Source organism: Anguilla anguilla, chromosome 4 (genome assembly GCF_013347855.1).
Source record: "Anguilla anguilla isolate fAngAng1 chromosome 4, fAngAng1.pri, whole genome shotgun sequence".
Taxonomy (NCBI): Eukaryota; Metazoa; Chordata; class Actinopteri; order Anguilliformes; family Anguillidae; genus Anguilla; species Anguilla anguilla.
In genome coordinates, this window is record NC_049204.1 from 57771541 (window position 1) to 57795987 (window position 24447).

The 24447-nt window shown below is 41.2% G+C and overlaps 1 protein-coding gene across 3 annotated transcripts in view; it reads right to left on the reverse strand.

Moving 5' to 3' along the window:
• Window positions 1–21776: 21776 nt before the first annotated feature.
• Window positions 21777–24447, reverse strand: part of ttll7 (tubulin tyrosine ligase-like family, member 7) — a 47407-nt gene continuing 44736 nt past the window's right edge. For all 3 annotated transcript variants that reach the window (XM_035416190.1, XM_035416191.1, XM_035416189.1), the window contains exon 21: window positions 21777–22123. In XM_035416190.1, coding sequence (XP_035272081.1) covers window positions 22003–22123 — 121 coding nt within the window. In that variant the 3' untranslated portion in view covers window positions 21777–22002. The remainder of the gene's footprint in view (window positions 22124–24447) is intronic.

Here is a 24447-nt window from a genome sequence, read left to right on the forward strand (position 1 = left end):
TTCTGGAAAAAATATGCCAAAACACATCAGAATGATTGATGAGCATGTGAGAAGCGTCACGCGACACCATGCATATTTATGCCGTTCGAGTCGTTCTCTGCGTTTTCGCCCTTGTACAAATGCTTTTTAAATATCCATTGATACGCGCTGACAATTGAGTGAAAATCTTTGGAGAATTTCTTTTTTTTTTTTTTTCTTTTTCTTTTTTTTAAGAAATTTAAGCAAAAGAGTTTCCACAATTTTTTTTTTTAAAACTGCGAACGTGAACACAAAGAATAGTTTAACAAAGATGTAACAAACATGCCGACAGATGAAAAATTGCATTTTTAATGAACTGTGACAGGGCAGGGTGAACAGTGAGTGGTATTTAACCCAGTACACCCAGTAGATTGGCTTCTCAGCCTTGCCACGCCAATTGCTATAATTCAATATATCTGTAGAAGCTGTTCCAGCTCTGCCAAGTTTGTGCCACTTTAGTACACAGTATCTCCTGTAAAACCCTGTGGAAGCAGTCCGCTTTATTTGTTGCTGGATTTTCAAGAGCACTAATAATGTTTAGTAAAAATGATAGTGACGTGGCTTTCATTCAAATTTAGAATTTCCTAATCTTTTTGGGAATGTTTGACCATAAATGACTCTTATTACTCGTAGTTAGTTACTTTGCTGTGCTGTAGAGGTATATATCACTCATGGTCTGGTTCACCATACTTTCAGTTGTTTTGTATAAGCCACTTAACTTCTCCAGTGCAGCATGATGGCTCAGGTTTTGATTATTTGTGCCCTTTTGGCAGATTTTCTTTTATAGCTGATTGGTCTCAACTGTATCAGTAAGTGCATTTTCCATCTATAGTAATGCCATAGCAGAAGTACTTGGGAATTTTAAAATCTTTTCATCTATAGACTTCTTATAAATAGTCAGTGTTTTAGCAGAAACTATGTATTCCCTTGAAAAGATGTTTGTTGATAGCCACAAACAGCAAGCATATGGAAGTACTTATAGCAAAACTTAGTTCCCATAGTGTTGAAAGTCATGCTATGGATTTGAAATGTGTCCTATGAAAAGCAATTTTTTGACAGTTTGTCATTATTAAGTGAATCTTTAAAAAAAAAAAGTCATCTGGGGACTGGTGTGCATTATGCTTCAGGCATACGGGCTACAGAGTTGAGATTTATTTTATTTTATTTATTTTATTTATTTTATTTATTTTATTTATTTTATTTATTTTATTTATTTATGTTTTTGTGCTTGACCATTATGTTTAACATCGGCAGACTGTGCCAATTGTAATCAGTGAAGGAATTGTTCAAGACCACACTTTTGTCAGTCAAATATTAAAATGGAAACTTCTTTGTGGATAGTGGTTCCCTGAACTATGGCACATTATTTTTGCTTATTTTGTAGGATCTGGGAGGGACGGATGTTCTCCATTTGACAAGTAAAGTAAAATAAGTACAGTTTAATCAGCGCTGAGGTATTTTAGGCAAATTAAAATTTGCTAACTGTAACAAAACTGGGTCTCACAGGAGACACCATTTTGTGGCACTGCGAGAGCCGGGAATTATTCTTGAAAGTACAGTGACACCTAAAGGCTAGTTCCATAGCCATGCTGCATGGTGTGTAAGTGACTTATTCAAGGACAAGCAGAATTTTTTGAAAAAGTGATGAGTTTTCACTTTTACTGGACTTGATAGTTCCAAGCACCGGTGAGAGGGATCAAATTCCCACCCTAATGACATGCCTCGGGCTGCCTTCAGGAGAACTGGCATTTTCATCTCACAATCTGAGGATCTGATTGGGCATCTGTGGAAAAAAAGAGAGAAAAAGAAAAGGAGGGTGGAAATGAGGTAATTTTATTTATTTATTTTTTTTAAAACAGCATAATTCTATCTGTCCATCTGTCACCAATGTAAAAAATCATGTTGGCCGTTGTGTATAGTGACATACTATAAACAAATAATACTGCAATATAAAACATGACGTTTTATTACCACACTTTAAATTACAGTATCAATACAAAACAAAACACAACGCCGTTAAAAGACGAGTAAACTAGTGATGATTGCTTTTGAATCTTACTTCGGGGAGATGCAATACGCTTTTTGCGATGTAAAAACTTTGTGAAAGACTCAGACTAATTAAAAAAACGTACCGTCCTTTTTAAACATTTGAAAAAAAGACCCATGTATTTGTTTGCTTTATTGTAATTCGCGGGCACGGTGGTGCTCTGAATAACGTGATATTCAATTTGTCATGAACAGCGAAATATTCAATCTATCATTTTCTGGTATGTCTTTTTCCCATCCGAAGTCAGGATGCACGCCGTTAATACGGCAGTAGAGACCAAAGCACCAGCGAAACAATAAACGTTGACTCGAACTGTCAGCGAGTCTTAATCACCAGGATTAAAGCGAGGCGTAATGCTAGATTCATGTTAATAACACTGGTGGTGAAAAAGGTAAACAGTGTCAGATACACATCTCTGAACTTGAATTTGCCTTTGTGAACAATATCCCATTTCAACACTTTCAAATATGTTGGAATGCATTGGGGGGGGGAAACTTTGCTTGGCCACCAGTAGCCACCCATCATATAAGGTAATTCTTCGTTTAGTAATATAAAGGAATTCTACGGAAACAAAATAGAATAGAATAAAATAAATATAGAAATAAATGAGTGCATTTAGGGAAAAGGTGTCCTGGCTTTGATTTTTCAAAGTTGTTTTCATTTGAAGGCTGCGTAGGTGAAGTCGGCCATTTCTTATGACCATCAGCACACTACACTCTATATTAAACGAGGAAATCAGAGTTGTTCGTCAGAATCCCGAGAGAAACAATGGAAAGATATCATTGCTTGCATCGTGAGGGCCTCGTTAATGGAAAAAGATTTAGTCTTAATACTTTAGGCCTTGCATGTATATTACCTTATCAGATCCCCTTAAGAGATTCTAAAGCGGAAAACAAGCATTTATCGTTTGTTAATAAACATAAAAGTAAAGTTCGCCACTAAAGGTTGAAACAATAGATAGAACTTAGATATTAGATATTTCTGTATTTCTTTCTAAAATATTCCCTTGTTCTTATGGCAGTGACATAACTCCTGCTTAATTTTATAACTTAAAAAAAGTATTTTGGAGCCAAAAAATAGGCTCTGTGTCTTTATACTCTGAAAAAGGCCCTGCTACAATATTTGAAGTTGACGTGGAAGTGTCATCATGTAATAGTTCATATTTTAAAGTTGGGCTATATTTAAAGTTGTTTTGTCAAGTCGTTTGTGCCAGACATTATTATTATTATTATTCTTATTATTATTATACAGGCACATTGATTTCCAATGTACTGGATGCACATTCTTCTCAGTGAATGGTTAGATAAATTTATTGTAGATTCTGCGTTAAATTAGCATTTTGTTAGCTGGCAGATGACATAATAAAACAGACAAGCGGTTCCAACTTTAAATATTTAAAAAATATTTTTAAACCTGTCACAGCTCTGGAAGGACCCTGCTTTGACAGAATAAGAAGCAGTATGGGCTACCATCCATAGCCTTGCTTGAAATTTTAATCAAACTTTTGGAAAATGTAATGCAGCCTGTGTGGTGTGCGTAGAATGTCCTGTTAAGCTTACATGCATGTAAAAATGTGTATCTATTATGCAAATGAACTTTAAAACATTCCTATGACTGTTACAGACTGTCAAAAGTGAAAATAAAAAAAATACACAGCCCCAGAGTTGTCACCCATACATTTAAATGTCGTCAATGGCCGTGGAGAAGATATGCCTTAAAGGTTAAATCCCGTCCCTGCCTAGCACAATAATTTTACCATAGCTTAGCTGCTCCACTACGATTTGCAGTTGTGTGCACTCCATCGCCCTCTTATCGCATTTTTTAAAAGGGAGTGGATTAAAGGAGGCTGCTCGTGGACACAGACAGACCGACTCCACAGTGACACAGTTTCATGTCTGTTTCAAACCTTGGGAAGCGTTATCACAGAGGGAAAATGATAAACCAAATGTATGTGTACTGCCATAGACCTTCATATACAACTAGAGTATGATGGTGTGGGTAAACACCATTGGGTTCCAGGTTATGTGCTGGTATTGCAGTTGTTGCAACATGTTAATAAAAGCAAACAAAAGGACATTCAGCTATAGCCATGTTAATTGTACGGCCTATTCTGGACAGAAATATAAATTCCACAATATTCAGTTAATGTGGCCACGTGTAAGCATGTACTTAATGAGTAAATGATACATCATATGCACAATATCGAGGGAGGTTTTGTTTCTTGTTTTGGAAGCATGAGGAGGTGTGCCCATGTGAATGGTTGGGGCACTCGCAATGTATTGTTTACTTTGTCTTCTTATTCTGCAGTGACCTCTAGGGGTCAGTTGTTGGGGCAAATCTTAATATGCAGCAAGGTTTTACTGCTCATTCAGAAAAATGAAACACTTATTTTATGGATTATTCCATAATGATATTAAATACTATATACAAGTGCTTTGATAAGTATTGAATTAAAAGAGCATGTGAAATTTAAAATCTGACTATTATAGTTAAATGTTCTTAATACCCTCAGTTAGTACACTGTGTAAATAGTTGAAGAAGCTGGTTGCAGAAAGAAAAAGTAATTCTGCTCATGTAAGTACAAGCAAAATTAGCAATTTTTTTCCACATGAAATTATGTGAAATGACTATCCCAACTATTCTAACTATCCTAACCATACTGTAACTCTGATATCATGTTTTCCTTCTGTTCAATATTCAGTATTAAATAGCTTTAATGAACTACATCAATGCTGAATCTTCATCGTGGAGAAATTAAGCAAAGTGGGCAGATGAGAAGATACTTGCAGTTTTTGTTGGTATCTATCTTTGTATCTTTGTAAGCATCTTTCAATAAAGTGTAAAGAGTGCAGTTTTTTTTTAGTTTAGTTTAGTATGGTATAAGGAAAAACATCAAGCTTGAGTGTCTTAACAGTCTATTGGGAAACAGTCACTCAACAGTAAAAGAATATTGCCTAAAAGAGCTAATGCAGACGACAGAACAGGAAGTGTGCTTCCATGGTTCAAAATATACATTTTTGCAGAGCTTTAAGGATTGTCAAGATTATGCATTTGTTTGCATCTGTGCAAGCAATATGCAAAGTAAAAAAAAATAGTACTACCCTTTCTGATGGTTATAATTGCATTATAGCTGCAAGGTAGCAATGCAGAGCATTAATATTACATTATAAGAACAAAAGAGAGTTCTGGGCAGAAGCCAATGTAAAAAAAAAAAAAAAAAGATTATTGCTTTTCATTCTCATTGTTCTTGCTTGTACTGTGAAGGAGCATCAAGTTATAACAGGAATTGTGCAAGCATTCTGCTATTTAAGCAGCTGAAATGTAGAAGAGACTTCTCTTGGTGATGTGCTGTACTGTACATAAATAAATATAAAATAAGCAGTTGTAACTGATGTGGAGATCTGTATTTCTTAGTCAAGCAGCTCTTGAGAGAGTGAAAGCAATAGGGAAGGAATTCAGTTCATTCTATGAATGCTCTTCTTGTATCCCAATATTAAATCTTATGTTGTCCAAAATGTCCAAATATCAAACCATGAAAACAAATAAAGCTATTAAAATATTCCCCAAAAACTGTACATAATTGTAACAATTTATTTAAAATCTAAATTTAGTATATTTTGTGTTGAAATAATCATGTTTTGTTCAATTAATACTAATGTTAAGAATGTTAAAATTGTACATGTATGTACTTTTGAAACAGTGCTGGAAATGAATATTTAAAATAACAACACACACACACACACACGCATGCATGCACACACACACATACACACACATAGAAACATTCTGTATATAAAGTATCTCCAGCCTTGTTTCACACTTGCACATATGAAAGTGAATGCATTTTTAACTAGGCTGTGGCTCATAAAATCAGGGTTATGAAAGAAAATCTAGCCAGACACTGTGTGCATTACTCTAGAATTACTTACAAAATATTTTCTGTGTTTTCTGTCGTTAGCCTGATGAAAAGCTATGCGTGCATCTGCATGAATGTATGCATGAACGCATGTTGGTACACATGTATGTATAATGTAAGATCAATTGCTCCTCTAAGCTGTGATGTTCATGAGTGCATCGGTTTAGAGCATTTCTCAGTAAAACTGCACGAGGCTGAAGATCCACTCCAGCTGAAGCTATTTATAGGAGTCACTTTCATTTGCATCCGGAGCTTACGAGAGTATCATGAAGGATGGCGTCAATTTTAGAATTAATAATTAATTTCATCAGACCCCTGGTTTATTTTCTAAAGCTAAGAGGAATTGGGGATTATTTTTCAAATGCTTGCAAATGGAGCCAGTGAGCATGAAGTTTGCAGCATCCCAATGGCCAACAGACGTCAAAACTTTTAAGTATCCCTATATCAAATATTTATGCCAAAATGTGGTGGTACAGTGAAAATAAACCATACACACACAGACATCACACCTCTATGTAGATCTCTATACATGACCTCTACATACTATATGCATGTGTAAAGCAACAATTGCAATCAATATATCAATACTGATAATCTGTTCAGCAATATTAGGTCAGCTGTCTGAAGTTCCTCATATTACATCTAGCACTAGTGAGAAGACAAACATCTTTAAACATGGCGTCTCTAACATGCATATGGTTTTTCATGTAGAAATTAAACACTTGCTTCATTTGCCACATGCAGCACCAAAGAGATTAGAATTCGAAGTTATGCATTTTAGTTCATTTGGAAAATTAAACAGATGGATTAAACACGTTTTTGTTACCACTGGCTAAAATTTAGTATGGCGTGCATGCCTTATGCGTCTGCCGAAACTCAGACTATCTGTTCATCTCGCCAGTGACACAAAGCAAAGAAAGACCTAAATCAGACTACATGTTCCATAGACGACATGAAAAAATTATTGAACACCCACAGACAAGTAAGTCCTTACCTCTCTCTTTCCACAAGATGTTTAGGAGTGTTGAAATATGTATTATAACAGCACTTTGTTTTTTAATGTGACTGGTGGCTTCATTGAAATGGCTTTTTCCCCCCGAAATGGGCTTTTTCTTAGCATCAGAACACGCTCCTGTCTTACGAGACTGCATTAACCAGTGTAATTACCGAGCTGAAATGGAGTGTGAAAGGAGTTGTGTGATCAAGGCTTCAATTGAGTCCATTTACTTTTGTGTGTTGTCACATTTTAAAGCAAAGTATAAATATGTTAATGTATGTTTACCCCATTCAGTGCAAGGGCAGGGGTATATTGAAAAAGAAGCTTCATTGAGCACTGCAGCTATGGAGTGGTGGTAGGGAGGAAGGGAGGGATGAAGGGGGGTGCCGATGTATACATTATTCACTATGGCTTCATCACATGTTCCTAGTTTCTTTGGGACTTATTATTCCAACCTGCTTTAATGAATAACAAGAGAGAGGATAGGAAGATGAGAGGATGATTTATGAAGAAAGTGCAGAGAGCACCACCATCTGGCCCATGCCAGTACTACATCACAACAAATGGTGTCCTTCTGTTGAAAAATAAAAATAGCTGCAGATCTCACCCTCGACAATGGCCCCAGCATTAGCATCTGACAAGGTCCTAGCTCGCCGCAGCGCATACAGATGGGGCTTCCTTTGTCGAGGATACTTGTCAAACACATGACAGCCAGATTTCAGGAGGTTCACGGTGCGGCTCAATGTCCAAACGCTGTTGAGAGGGGAAGGGCGAGTGAAGGAACTGCAGCGCCCATATCCAATCTGACTGAGCCCTCGTTCGCGTGAAATCCAGCATTCCAGGTGGCCTACTTTCTGCAAGACTGGACTTTGTCTGTTAGACATTCCAATGTTTCAACATGTTAGTGATTTCTTATTTTTATTACACACACACACACACACACACACACACACACACACACACACTTCTTCTTTTTTTTTTTGCAGTCACATTGGCGCTATAATGTTTGACGACCTAGACATATAACTGTTCGATTTGAATGAATGTGCTTTGCTCAAAATTCCTGACTCCTTGTTCCTTTCTATTTATGATGCATGAAAGGCCCTTGCATTTCAGAATCTGTGAAAGGGTCATGCTGTTTTAAGGAGTTAAAGCGATATCAGGGGGTGTCTAGTCCATTAACGGGGTACAGTAATTTGTTTCTGGATTCTGTTTTCCCCTTGAATTTCTCATTGGAGAATAAAGTTACTCTATTGGGGAGATCTGGAGCAGAATAAAGGTTTTTTGCCTCTTGCTTCTGCTATTCCCCTGATCGAGTTGTACAGTGCCCCGTAGAGTATTGCTCAAGCTCACTGCAGTGATTATATGCAGACTTTCATGTGCCGGGCATTCTAGGCTGTACCATCAATTCATCATCAGAAGTCCTCATGAACAGAAATTTTGAAACCAGCTATAGTAGAATTGTGGTTTTCAAGAGCAGTGGCCTTCCCCAAAGAATCATTGACCAGATGAGATTTACACAAAGAATTATGGAATTTTGGATATACATCTGCAAATAACTGGAGAGCTGAGGTGCAATGAGGGTCATACTGGTGGGTTTGTATAGAAAGTATTTGTATGTAAGCCTGGATTTAACTGAATAAAAATAACCATGTGCAACAGCTGTAAGAAAAATAAAATAAAAGATTTAAAAAAACACTCATTAGAAAGGAAATTTTTGTTTGAAAAAGAATATAATTTCCAAGGTTGCCAACAAACGTGAAATATTCAGGGTTCAGTGATGACACATTGAAAGCCTCTGTCATCTCAGACAAGCTTTCTATTGTAAATCTAAACCCATTTGCAGCTGTTATTTGGCCTCTGATTATATTCAACAATTTCACCAACTGCAAGGTCTAAATGTTAGGGGACTATTACATGTCTGCTCTCATGGGTGACAGCTTAACTATTTCTTTTGCTCGGAGAGACTCTGGGGACAACTAAATGGCAGATAAGCCAAGGGCTTCAGACAAGGAATCATGGGACAAAAAAAGTCATAGTCAGGTCTGGCAAATGTTTATCATCAGAGTCAAAGGTTATGCTTCCCAGTAATTTTGAGAAACACAGCATGATTGAAAAGACAACATGTCATGCGATAGACCGGCTGTTTCCCTCTCTGGAACCGGGGAACAGATGACCAGGAGGGCCACACCTGTAACATGTCATTCAGAAGCTGTCAGCGCAAAAATAAGCCCCATTAATCATGTTTATACAACTATTAATCTTGCTGAACTTACAAACAAGTGTTCAAAGAGCAAGGACTCGGTATGTTTAGAATTCTCTCAGGCTGTTGGCAAAGCACCCTGTAAATCTGATCGTTTTCAACTTCCTAATGGTTTTCTACTCATTTATAATGCAAATCAAAACGTCGCGAAAATTAGCGCTCCTGTTTGGCTGTTTTTTTCCCCTGCTTCGGTCCTCATTACCCTTCTTGGGTTATATGGCACGTTCAAGATCTAATACCGCTGCCATTCAAAGATTTGTCAGGCAGCAAAACAAGGTTAGGTGAGCGTGTAACAGGATGCTTACCCTAAATCAACCGTTTGTCGGCTGTTTGTGCATGCTGGGGGGGATGGGTGATTAGATGCACATAAGTCAGTGTTTGTATACTTGGTGTAGGTAATCTCACAAGAATGGCTTTTATTACCTCAGTCAGCTAATGAAGTTAGCTGCTCCACTCATCTAGTTTATTGTCCCTCCCTGGTGATCACTAGAGTGGCTGAAGGGAGCCAGTGATATTGCTCAGCCTGGATAAATATTTCCCTTAATAATTTAAACCTTATCTTCATAAGGCTCCTGTAACAAAGTAACCCCCGCTCAGGAATTTTGGGGAATCAAAGAGGGGGGTCTGTCTAAAAGTAATAAAACAGTGTTCTGGGGGGTTATTTCAAGTCCAGCAGTCTCAAATAAATGATGTTATTGCATAAAACCCAGTTGGCGGCCACCAGTAAACATCCTTTTATAAAAGCGTGCGGTTGTCTAGGAGTGCTGCTTCAACTAGATTTATCACGGCACATAAACATGCATTTTTAAAGGTTTTACCTTTCTTCTCTTGCAAGTAGCCTTTTATGGGAGGCGAAGGAAGTGTTTGTTTTGCCTTTTTTTTTGTTTCTTTTTTAAGTTCGGCATTTCAAATAATCCCCTTATGAACTGTTCCTCACCCACGATGAAACGTTGGTGGGCCGCGGCCCTTGCAGTTAAATGAGGAGTTAATAAGATAACAAATATCCTGGTGTGGATCCCCGCACCCACTGCGTCGGGGCGACCCTTCTCAGGCCCCAACCAAATCAAGCAGGATGTGTGGGAACTGGAAGGGTCACGTTCTACCCAGGTGACCAGGAAATGCCTGGCCAGTGTAGTTGACCAGCTGTCCAATCAGGTGAAGTTGATCAATGGCAGCGAGAGCTTGGAGTGACAATGAGGATGACCATGCACTGTGCTCTGTGCACAGACAGAAGTGAGTTGGCAATGGTCATCAAGTAATTTGCGATTGGTCTACATGTCCAAAATTTGCAGCAGTATGTAGTTACAGGTATAGTGTTTTAAAGCTATGCAGATGTATGTGAAAGTGGAATTATAGGTTTTAAATTTTGTAACTCATAATTCCATGTTATGTATTATTTTATGCTGTACTGTAAGCACGGTGGGTTGTACATTTCTATTTAAGGTGCTGTGTGATAAAAAAATAATACAATTTTTGTTATTATTATTAGTAGTAGTAGTAGTAGCAGTAGTAGTAGCAATATACACTGAGACAATAGTTGAAAATTACATTAAATCAAAACAGGACAGGATCCATTAAAATGTATGTATTTTATATAGCTGAGGTGAGTAGTTAGAAGTGGAAGTCCAGTAGGAGGGATGTTCTCAGCTTTCTTCAATGTGACATGATCTGCACTTTTCCACTCAAGAGTTCGACATTAGAGTTAGTATTCCATGGGGTTAAGTGCACCCTGACCCATCCAAGACCCATCTCTTATGAGGGAAGTCCCTGAAGACTAGATTCGACCAACCACTTTAAAAAAACATACCATCTGTAGGGAAGCTGTTTGTTTTAACAACTCTTAGGAGCGGCCAATGAGTGAACTTAGGTCAAGAGTGTCTGAGAACTCACTACGGGACCCAGACCAGTACGATGGTCTGGAGAACAGTTGGTTGTGTTCACAAGTGAATTGAAGCATCCGGCCTGTCGTTTAAAAAACAAATATTGAGATTTGACCCACATGGTGTCAATAATAGGGTGTAATGATTGAACCTTGACATTGGTGCTGACTGTGCCGAAATCAAATCTTCTCTTTTCACACACTTGTGACAACCATAGGGCTTTTTTAATCACTAGGGGAAAGTTCACGAGGTTCACAAAAATGACAGCGCTTTACTTTTTGTATAGGTTTCATTAGGCGTCACATTTGTAAAGTGAGTTTTGATCTCCATGCACCATCAGCACACACATTTTTGAGAACACCTCCTTGACTGCCGTTCTCCTTTACTTTATTTCAGTTTGTCCCGGCCCCTGGCTACGTCCCTGTGCGAGGTTTATAGGTGCTCTGTACTGCAATGACAGATGTGAGTGGCAGGTTTCTCAAGAAGGTCCACATTAATGGGCCTTACAGGTGTCGTAATCAGGGTGTTAAAACTCACTCTTTTCATTAATCAAAATCAGTGCTATTTTTACTGCCTCCCGCCCCACCCCACTGGCAGTTGAGCACTTTTGCTTTCAATCGCCATGCTGCACTTCCCACTTACCTGACAGCACACAACTGCAGCATTCTCCTCCAAAGATCGAGGGGACACCCTCATTCACAGACTCTTGATCATTTTACACATTAGAACCTTCCACAGAACAGTTATTACATTACCTTCACGTTGGTTCCGATTTCGAGTTGCACTTTGCTGTACAAATGCTGTTGTATTCAGTTTTGACAGAACCTATGTAATTGCTTTGCTAGCTGTTCATTTCCATTATCCAAAATGCTGAAATAGATGTCAAATTCAGGGCATTCAAGTGAGTCAAATGCACATTCTTGACAAATAATTGCCTCAGCAGATAAAGGGAGAGAATTTAACTTGATACTTAATGAGAAGCATGGTAATTGAACAGGTTTCTAGATGGCATTCATAATCCACTTTTGGAAAATGCCTGATAAAATATGCTGCTTAAATACTCCCTCAAAATAATATTTTTTCATACTGCAACAATAATGTGCAATGCCATATCTGCATACCATAAAAAGCGAGTAAATAAAATTGCCTTTGCCTAAATTGGAACCAGCCCTGTGGTGATTACTCCAGGAGGGCGAGAGCATTTTGCCAAGTTGAATCAGCGGGAGTTTCCTCTGCTAAAAGGATTAACGTCAAGTTTAACAACTGAGACAGTTCCCACTTTGTGAATATAAAACAGTACAGTTGGTTTCTCAACATACACTCTGTGGGCTGTGCTATTGCCCTTGTTACAGGATACAGTGGCATGGCTGGCAACATTATAGAGGGACAACAGTCTATATAATATAACAAATAATGCAACAACAAAAAAATATGAGGTGCTAACAGCAGTTGGGCCAACGACAATACAAACTTTGGGATCAAGCCAGTGTAGTTCTTATCACCTTTCCACGGTTGGCCTGTTGTGGAAAGTAAGCACGAAGCTGGCTTCCTGAATGTTCTAGCAGCAGAGTGATTTCTCTCCTTATGTAGCTTGCGTGCATGCCAATGCGCTGCTGCCATTTTGCCATTCATCATTTGTCCCATTCATTCCTTTCCTAGCCCTGCATTGTTAGCGTTTCGCTTCCCTTGTGGAAAATCCGGGATTTCTCCCCTCCCCCCAGTGAAGGCTAAAGAACAACTTTTTCTTTTTCTTCCAATTGCTTTCTATTATTCCTGTTTGTCAATATGTATCTTCTTCTTGCCCCCTCGCTTGAGACAATGGCAGTACGTGGGAGCTACTCTGATTAAGCACTGTGTAGAGAACAAGAGACCCTTCGTGGAACCTGCCAGCTCGAGACTGCATAATTTGTGTACATGGCGGGAACAAAGACTCCGACGCCGCCTGTAACAGAAACAACAGCAGCATTGCTTGAGCAAACATGGTGCAGTTTTAACCATTGCGAATCCGTGCGGGTGGTTTAGCAGGCTACTCGGTATCCTTCATTTTAATAAATGCTATGTATATAAGATGCATTCAATGTTCCAAGAATATTTAGCGTTCCAACGTTTATAATCAATTCGCAATTATGCAATTACACCGATTTAATCCGCTACAATTAATCCGATAATTATCAGTTAATACAGCTTCTCAATATAGATTATATTGCGTTCGTTTTTAGAATAATTGCATGAGGAAAAATCCAGAAATTTGAAATGTGAAGCCCGTCCAGCATTTCATTTTTATCTTCTCTTACCAGGCTCTTTCTCTCTCAACCCCACAAACCCATCTAACAATGGGCACGTGGTCAAAAGGTGCGGTGCACGGTACGACTGGAGACGGAAATCAGAGGAAACACGGACTGGCCAGGCCGCGCGTGAGGTCTCTTTCATGTGCGGTGCGCCGGGGCCACCTGGCCCGCCCTTCTCTCTCTCTCTCCAGAGCGCTGCCTCTGGCTCTGTGGTGCGTTGTCTGGGAGCGAGGCTTTGCGGGCTTGACCCTCTATTAGGCCTACTTCACGCTGCCCTCAGCCCACTTTCGCTCAGACGTGGGAAACGCATTCTGAGATTTTTATTTATTTCTTTTTTTTTTGATGGAGGGATTTAAGCACAGCGCTCCCCTCGGTTTATTACTCAGCACGGGATGAACGTTCCTTATGAGGCGGCCTCAGACGGCTCCTCTCCTGCCTTCCGCGACAACAGAAACACTTGTCACCCAGTCGGATTTGCCGTAAGGAAGGGTGAATTCAACCGAACACAAGAATAGGTGATATTTAGGAATATAGTTCTCAATTTAAGAGAGAGTGTGGATTCATCCACCCATCTATCCATTATCTATACTTGCTTATCCTGGGCAGGGTCACAGAGGTGTTGGATCCTATCCCAGCGTGCATTGGGAAAAAGACAGGAATACACCCTGGACAGGCCGTCAATCTGTCACAGGGCAGTGTGGATTCAACTGATGGATTTTCAACTTTCTCCAGGCATTGGAGCAGTGCATGTCACCATCCACAGCTAATTATTAAATTGACTAAAAAATGCAATCCAATACCTGAAAGAAATGTTGTTTTTTACTATACATGGTTGAAAATCATTTGAAAGCACATTGCTTTAATCCTAAATGTACACAAACTTCCATTGCAGATGTGCCACAGAAACATCTACTGATCAGATTCTGCAGCTTCCAAAGCAACATTCACCAACAAAAAATCAGCCTTTTATATCACAAAATGAAAACAAAACATGAATCCAGTTTTTTAGGTTACCATACAGTCATCCTCCAGAATCACAGGCTTTTAAATTGCACAGGTGACCACGCTGCATGATTTTTAAAAATGAATTACAAATATTCTGGTGACATTTTCTATCAAAATCATGCTCTGACATTATTCAACAAATCTAAAGTGAAGGGCCTTTTAATTCAATTTTCACTATTCATGTTTTCAGAGTTGAAAAGACCGCCCAGAGGTAAATTCAGAAGGAACGCTGCTGCAGTCTAGCGTTTCTGTAATGCTAGTCACCAGTTTCATGCCCGTTAGGTAAAAGGTAACACGTGATGATTTTGAGTAAGAAGGAGAAATGTAGGTTCTGAGATTGCAAACCGAAATCCAAACATAGCCAGCAAGAATCATACTTTGAGTGCAGCAGCAGCATTGTGTGTTATATTGTAGACTTTAATTATACATTCAGGATTTCTTAATTTGTTTAAATGTTCTTTACTTTGAGAAGTGTCCTCAATAGAAACAATTAAATAAAAAAACACCACTGGCTTCGACACGATTGCCAGTAGATGGTTTGATGATTTCCAGGAAAATCCACACAAGCTTATGTAAGCAGGTGATTTGGTTACCATAGCAATGAAAAGATGAGCCTGATACCTGACGAGACTGTGGGAAGGCAGGGAATTTAGATTTCATTAAAATCATGTATTGAGCAAACGTTCACTTTAACAAATGCAATTCTCGAAAATTAATTGCCACATTTAGTTGTAATTCAGTACATTTTTTTGCGTAAAATTTGAGGATTCATTGGAATATTTGATATGAATCAAAGGAGTATGTTTTATAACAACATTAATCAAGCCAGGGGGTGAAATCGCTCCCAATACATTTTAGGCATATAAAAGTCAAAGATGGTCTATTTTTTAAACAATTTCATGTGGAATGCAGTACCTTTTTCAACAGAAAAAATGGTGGAAAAAAATCTGTATACAACAAAAAATGGTGTTGCATAAGAAAAGGTGAACCAGAAAATCCAGATTATATTAATGTATCATATTTACAGCATAATTAATTCTACATACGAGGGCATTTTCTATTTGCTGAAAATATCAGAAAATTTATATATATATATGGCAGCCATTAAACCACAGATACTTGGTAAATCAATAGGGATAAAAACAATAAAAAATTTGAGAAACTAAGGCACCAAGGGGAAGGTAGATTTGTAACGTAGCGATGATCGCCAGGGTGCTGCACGGATGGCATGAATGTGATTCTCTGCACACCCCTCCCACCACCAACCCCCCCCCCCCACCCCCCTTGTCCCCAAGCCTCCCCACCATCCCCCCTACCCCACCCCCCAGGATGCTACACCATGTTCAATTGAGGATGCAAACGCTTATATCCATACCACTCTTCAATGTTTTCTGCATGATTTCCTCTGCCGAAACAGTCCTCTAAGAGAAAGGAATATAAATGGAGTGTGAGATATTGTTTACCTTTCACAGATCTCAGTAGGGGTGTCACAGTGCTTTCATTTTACTTTTCCGTTTCAGAGTGGATTTTCTTAATGATATTGGATGGAGTGAAGTTCAAGGAAAAGTCTGTAGATCAACAGAATACTTGCATGCCTGAGGTAAAAGTAGAAAGCAAAGGGCCCAATTATTTCAACTTGATGACCCTGGAACAATCACTCAATTATTGAGGCAAGTCTGAGAAAGGTTTGCTCTGAGCAATAGAATAGAAAAGAAAATGGCATACCACAGAAATGGCAAGCACAATGCTAAACCTAATTGACACCACTTTACCTTGGAACGCATTTGAAAAATATTTGGAGACCATCCCAAGTTACAGTGTCAATAACACGATGACACTGACATATTTTCAGCAGCTCATGCCTGCGTGTATGTCTTCAGCAAAATATTCAATGCAGACATTTCCTTAAAGCATGAGTATCACACTCTGGGCCAAATATCCAAGATTTCAACAGCATCTTCCTAGAAAAAGTTTAAGGGGGGGGTAGAACTTTTGGAAGACTTGGAGAAGGCGATAGGAATCTGTCTGCATCTGTCTTCAGGCAAGTGAAAACTTTAATACTTCTGCTTCCAACTCATCAAGTGGTGAGAAGATAAGAAGCTTCAAGATGAATCTCTACATAATGCATAATATTTATTGCCATATTTCCCTAAAATCAACAAATTACTACCCACCCTCCAGGGGAATGGAGATGCCAGTTTTGTCCATGTTCAAGTGTTGATACGCTCTTTCCCAAATATACACAACCACACACTGAAGCGGACAACCAGGCACATTCAAACATACAAGATGTGTGAGAGAGAACAGAATAATATCAAAGATATGCACTTATGTATACAAAAATATACAAATATTTAAATATACAAATATACAAATAATAGTGCCTTAACATCTGTACCGCCCACACTCTTTTACGTTTAGATAAGATCAAAGATAGACTGAGGTCAAAGACACCAAGCTAATATAATCCTTAAGCCTGAAAATGAACAGTAAATAAGCAACAGCATTCAGATGTGCAAAGGATCTGAACCCTTGTTTTGGTACAGATTTGGTATGTATAAACATATAGAAGCAGAATTTATTTTTAAACAAAAAAACTATAGAATGTGTGTGTGTGTACATGTATAGAATTATAACAGCTGAGCACCAGAACCTGCTCTCAATTACAAAAATACATAATTCTACAAAGAGCATTTCTCTGGAACAGCAGTCACAACCCAGAAATCTCTTCAACAAGTTTTGAGTACAGCTTAACCTACATTTCTGATTTTCAGCTGGGAAGACAACTGCAGAGTCCCCAGTCTAGCCATCTCAATCTGGCTCTCTAATCACCCCCCCAAGTTTGAGTGACTAATTAAAGTCATTGCCTCTCCATCGCAACCGAATGCTCTGAAAACAAAATGGCTGCTGTTAATCACCCTGGCCCTACACCTCAAAAACTGGAGAGGAATTTAGCAAAAACACTTTTATAATAAAAAAAACACCAGGTAAAAGACACCGTAGCAACACAGGCCATTATCTTCAGAGGAGCGCGAGAAGTCGGGTGACCGCCAGGTTTTTTTTTTTTTTTTTTTTTTTTTTTTTTTTTTTTTTTTTTTTTAAAGCAGAAGGAGGGAAAAAAAAAAGATGAGTGACAGACTCCGCAGACATACGGTAAAGCCGTCACGCGAGTTTCAGGTGCGTCTCCCCGCTCTTCCCGAGAGCGCGGGTTTGCCGTAGCGATCCGGGCGCGGGAGCGAGCGCGCAGAGACAGCTGCTCCCGAGCTCCCCGACGCTCAGCAGTCGACTAATGGGCAGAGCCGCTCCGTCTCATGTCTCTGAGCCTGGCTGGAGGGGATGTATTGATAATATCCGCGCGGATGTCTCAATCCCCAGTAGGGCCGAGCCGGGAGAATCCCCGGGCAGAGGCTCGCTCTTCCCCCCGCAGTCCCTTTCACAGACTGACAGCGCGCACCTTAAAGAGGGGATGAGAGGCGCGTAACAAGAGAGCGGGAGGGAGGGGAAGACCACTCAGCGGGTCCTGCACTTTGGGCTGTTAGAAGTGATAATGCGGAGAGAGGAAACCTGGGGAGAGCCAGCTCAGCTGGCCCTCTTGTTAGGAGCGGGTTTCCCCTCCCGCTCTTTAAAGTTTCACTTTCATTGAGACTGCATTACATTAGCGCCTCTATTTTTATATTCCCCTTACGAATGCCCAAGGGAGCCGAAGGGAGTACCCTTGGATGTGAGCTATGTAGGGAGTTCAGGCTCGGGGCTTACTGTCACCCTGTGGTTTGAACAAAGTGCGTGTGGCTTTTTCTGTGTGTTGAACCGAGCGCAGAGCAGCAGTTTTTTTTTTTGTGCTGTGCTGCCTTTGACAGGGACAGTCGCACTGGGTCCCTGGCACGGAGTCGGATCACTGTGGGGACTGGCAAGGTCAGGTCAATCCGTCCAAGCAAATAATTTAACCGTGTTACTGCGGCCATTAAAATATACCACAGCGTAAAAAAAAACATGATGGCCAGACTTTCCTTCAGCAAACGACGAACCCGGTTTAATCTGTTGATGCATCTTACCCCCCTGTAGGAGGGTTCTGACCTCACAAAGGGTACCGGTGAGCTTTGAAATTACACTGAAATTCATTTTTTTCCCCCTGCTGGGCTGGGAGGACCAAGGGTTGCGTAGTTCAGCCTCGAGGATAGGAAGGAAGAGGGGACCCTTCGATTGTCGTACAAATGGCAATATCAGGCTTGCGAGGGCCTGTGAAGGCAGGGGAACATGTATCCAGCATTTCGTCTGTTATCTGGAGCGAGTAGGGCAGACTCCAGCTGAGAGAGATGTTGCAAATGTCTGACACTGATAATGTGATGAAGGAAGTCACACTCCCCTCCTCCTCCTCCCTCAGCTCTCACACAAAACCGCTCGTGTCTACAAATGAAATCACTTGTTGTTCCGCCAGGTCTGCCCGGGCCTGTGCTGCCAGTTATTCCCATTCAGAGTTTATCTGCATATTTAAAAAAATATGTATTCACATTCGCCGAATAAATACAGCGAACGCAGTCAACTGTTCAGTCTTCCCCTTTGACTGTGTTAAGACTCGCAAAACAACAAAGTTTAAAGACTGTCAAGAAACACTAACACCGGAGGAGCCAAAGCAGCCGGATTTATTTCGACAGGCATAATTTTTTCCCCCAGTTTTCTTTCCTTCGCAGTCAAAAATCTAAATTAAGAAGAAAAACAGCCAGCTTGGAAAAGCAGCCACCAGTTCCAGTTTTTTTTTTTTTCTCCCCTCCCCCAGTCGTAGTTTGCCGCATTTGGACCACTTCTGCCTCACGCTGCGCCGCTTGAATATTTCACAGCCGGGCGGGGACGGGCGTCGGCGAGCTTATGTGTTTATTAAAAGTGGGTCAACCGCAGGGACCTCGCTGCTCACAAACTACCCGCTGACAGCTCTGCTCTGGCTGGACAAGTGCAGGTGCAGCCAGGCGCCGGGGAAAAAAAAAAACAAAAACGCCAGGGTATTTTTGGAGAGAGTAGGGGGGGGTTTAGAATTCAAGGTCCAACGTTTACTTATTTTGAAGTTTCGGGAGGTGTTTGAGGAGGAATTCAAGGTCGTGATCTACACTCTGGCGGCTGACAGAGCGGGAGGGAGGGGGGCGACGGCCCGCGGCACCGGGCAGGAGAGCAGCGGAGGCTGGCGTGTGGCCGAACGGCGTCCTGACACCCGGAGTGTAAATAAAGGCCTGCAGAAATCGCCGCGAAATCACCTTCATTTCTGCGCTTTCGGGTCAGGACAGGACGTGGCACGGCCGCGGCAGAGAACCAAGCCCGGCTGACAGCCAGCGCGGAGGCGGGCAGAGAGAAACACATCTCCACGCCCGGCAGCCGAGACGCAACGCGCGATAGGGATGTGCGAGTCTGCGGCACGGACCCCTGCACATTCCCTGTTGGCTGAGCGGAAATGGCCACCTGAGGGTCTTTGGGGTCCGAGGGGAAGGAACTGCCAAGCGTTTGGAACGTATTTAAAAACTTCAAAAGAAAAACCGGCGGTTAGATTATCCGTAATATCCCATTACCTGCGTGCTCAGAAGACACCCTTCAATGGGCGAGGCGCGCCGTACGCCTCACACTTTGCATACCGCCCGCGCGTGTCACTGAATATTTATAGAAGCAATTTGGGTTCTTTGCTTGAGGGCACAGAACAGAGGCCCACCTGAGATTCAAAACTGCATCCACCTGGTTACAACCCAGTTCCCTAATCCTCGGCGCAGCCAGCCCTCCGTGTCACCCGGCGAACGAATCCAATTAAACCAGGGAGGCGGCGGCGTTGTTTGAAGCATTTTATTGCTATGTAAACTTAAAATCCATATCCTCAAAGGAAATATACAGCCGTACTTTACATATATGCAGGCAAGATAAAAATGTTTGGCATTGTTGAATGACACAATTGGGGGGAAATGAAAGTACGTGTATTCGTAGCACAAGGTCAAATCCATTCGGAGAAACCTTTTGAAACTTTTGACTTTACCTCGGGGTTAGCCATTAACCATTAAAATTAAATAATTTATACAACTGAAGACAGTGTCCCTACAATGTACATATATAACTTATGTATAGAATATGATTCTATGGACATTATTAATACAAACTAAGGAGAAATCTACTGCAATTATGCACATTTTTAACCGTAACGATGGCCAATTACCATTATTACTGGTTGTGCTTCATGTTGGCATACCACTGTTTTGCACTGGCACTTACACCTGATGGAGTAAACATGGGACGCAGCTGCTAAAACACTGTATGGCATAACTGGCATCATTCAGGGAGGAAACAATGCACTTTGGTTACAGCTGGGCATACTGATCAAATCTAGTGTAACCATCTTCATAAAGAATGCTTTTTTCCTCATACAGTAAATAGGTACCTTAAATTCATGATATTACCACTAAAAGACAACACATACATGTATTTAAAAAAACAACAAAAGAACTTAAGTTACTTAATGCAATTGCAACGCAAATTAATTCAAGTATTTCCCATGAGCAGTTGGCTCTTATCCAGTGCGGGTTAGGGAATCAGCAACTGGTTTTCATGCATGCAAACAAAAAATAATGCAAACAACAGCAGTACACCAAGTCCCACCTTAACATACTGCGAGGCGCATGTTCAACACAACATTCTCTAAGGCGTCTGTTGGCTCCCTAATGTGCAGCCGTACGTTACATAACTAAATGTGAGATCAAAAAAACCTCACTGTTTTCTTCGTGGATACCGCCATCTCCTCTTAACTGCAATGCTCATATTCGGTCTCGGACTCGAAATCAATGAACTGAATTACTGAGCCAAGACTCTTAAGCTTCGCAGTTATTGGGCAGATGATGTGTAGGCTCAGACTGTATTTACGGATCTGAAAGCCTTTCGGGTTCTCCTGTATCGTACGTTTCACTGCACCATACAGAATGGAAGCTGCACTAGGGGCATATGAATCTTAAAAGCAGCTACTGTATATAATATTAAGACCAGCGCATCTAAACATGTTATGACCATTTAAAAAAAAAAAAAAAGCACCAAAATTATTTTGCATTCGTCATTAACCGCAAAAAATAAGCAATTTACATCCGTTTTCTCAAACAGGGGATTACCTGCATTGTCATTCCATCTTCAGAACATTCTGGTTTTCATGGAATATGTTACATCTCAAAATAAATGAATACTTTTGTCTTTTGTTTTCCTTTTCATTTTTACAGTACTGTGACATCTGTACAGCGGACAGGTAGCATACAGCAGGCTTTACTGGACGGCGCGTCTGGGACCGGCTCAACTTCTGCATATGATATGGATGTGGTAGTGCTCGGGGGTGAGGGGTGGGGGCGGTGTGGGGGTGAGGGGTGGGGGCGGTGTGGGGGGGAGGGGGTGCACAGTTCCGTCCGTTCTTGCTCTCGTTCGGCACGGCCTTTGACACGGGCGGGGTCCAGTCCTCCTCAGCCGAGTGTTGAGGGGCTCCGGGAACAGATAAATCTGCCAATCTACAGAGCTGGGAAACAGCTTGTAGCACTCCGTCCATCCCTCCCTCCCTCCCTCCCTCCCTCCCTCCTCTTCTCTCCTCTCCTCAGAACTGCCCCATCCTGGTGGTGAACAGGCTGCGGGAGCGGGGCAAGGCCGAGGAGACGCGTCCGAAGCTGGAGGAAGGCCACTTCATAATGAACTGGGAGGTCACCGGCAGCAGATACCTGGAAGGGGCGAGAGGATGGGACGGGAGAGGCAGTGAGCGGATTTGAAAGACGGGAGAGGTCGAGCGAATCAGAGATCAGGCCGCGCTAATCCAAAGGCACGGAAGCCCCGACACGGCACCCCTGCGGCTCCTCTGCGGCTCCTCGGAAGGCCTCCGCTTTTATCTCCCGGCCATTTTCTACGCCGAGCCCCTCGTTCAGTGAGTTCTCCGCGGCAGAGATGAACTGAGCTTGTCGAGAGGGATTAAAGGTCACGTGGTGAGCATAAAAAGTGTCTGAATCTCTAAATGGGTACAGGGACACCCCCCCCCCCTCGACCGCGGACGCGTGATTAGATAATTAAGCCCAGGAAAGGGACAGCGAGGTTCGTGGTACACGACGGCTACTGACCTACATGGAAAAGGACCAGAATAGCAGGTCGTTCTGCTGCTGTCAGATGTCTCACCAAGGCCAGTTTAGCCTGGCAGCCTACTTCAAACACAGAGATCTTCCACCTGCAGACATCGGTACATTTATTACTTAATTAAAGCACAAAAGGCGGCAGGGTCCAGGAAAAAAAAAAATGTTTAGCGGCCTGGGAGAGGGAACCGGAATTTAAATTTTGGCATTTTGTCGAATACGCACCATCCAAGTCTCTGAACTGTAGGGTATAATTGTTATTCACGTTTTTTATCTTTTTTTCACTAAGTTGGTCACTACCCCCCATCACTGGGAGGTAACTCAAAATATTTTATCGCCGGTTATTCACAGACAGTTCTTCAAGGACAGCGCTCCAAGCCACACGGCTCATTTTAGCGCTGCTGATTAATTTAAAAAGCAAGTAATCACATCACTCTCAGCCATGCCCTCGCTGAACAAAGAAGCAGCTATCCTGAGAACTTGATGTGTTCACACGGTGTGCTGCATACTCCTACAGTACATATCTGCCCCCATACTTGGGCTATTGAGACCTTGTTGCACCACTGAGACCTTCCATTCTTCTATATAATATGCTATCACAACGTGAGAATAAAGCTCTAAAAAATGGTTGAAAATCCCATTGCTGGTGCAAATATTATGTAAACAATGCACACGTGAAATATATAGTACAATAAACCTCAGAGGTCCAGCTATAAATATGTACCAACTTCCAATGGGTTTTAAACTCTGGAGGAGCTCCTTGAAAAGGCAAATACATGTTACTAGCATAATTCAGCGCGGCGCTGAAAATAATTCTGGGGTACTGTAATAGAGTCCACGCCTTCCTTGTAAAACGTCTCCCTGACAAATTAACAGACCTGCTTCTTTTAAGTATACCAAAAAAAGAACTGCACAGAAGTCATCGTCTGCAACAGAGCTCTACCCAGGAGAGTTGGCAATATTTAAATTAACTTCATTTAGTTCAAGTACAATGTCCTTGAAACTACTCAAGTGAACCACAGGTACTTGTCAAATGCCTTCTTAAAATGTACTTTGACTACCTTTGTCTCAACCATTCATTGGGGAACAAGGTAGAAAGGAGCAACATTTTTTCACCTTTATGTCTTTACAGAGCTGGATTGCACTGGATTTCATACATCAAAACATAAAAACCTTTGCAGAACTTGTTTTGCATTTACTATTTTTCTAAAACAGACCTCCTGTTTGGTCAATTATTGTACTGTTAGCATTATTTGGGCTTTGATAGAGCTCTGGTTTGGTCAGCCTAGTGTTGGTGTTGAGCTGGGTTTGGGTTGATGTGCATTTCCTACACCATTTTCTCCATGTTGAACACGGTCAACAAAGCCAGGGAAATGTTTACCAACAAAAACCCACACACATTTAAACATCAAGAAAATGGCGGTTGGTATCGCTCGATCTCTGCTACAGTCTTTCAGAGAATCCTGCATGCACAGTAGTAAGCAGCTTATTACGAATTTCTATCACTCAAGTTGGGCTGCGGGACGATGTTTAATTGGATCCACGTAACTCTTTCCCCCGGTCGTAGTCTTTTAATCATCCACAGAGACTTTAAGAAAACCTGCTGGTTCGGAGCCCCCCGGGACCGGTCCCTCTGCACCACTGGTTTCTAAGCGCAATCCAGAGTGAAAGGGCCGCTCTCATTACATTCACCTCAATGCAGCATCCTCAGGTTTCACCTACAGGCGTTCTGTTTCAAAGTCTTCATCCAAGAAGAACTGCCGCATACAACTGGTTAAACTATTGATGAAATTTGTTTCTTCATCAAACAGGACAAAGACCTTTAAAAAAAGCAATAATGCAGTAAACTGAAAGGGGGACGGGCTTTTGTCGAAATCGAATCTCGCGCGGCACGGATCTGGGCAACAGGCGAGGCTCCTTCTATG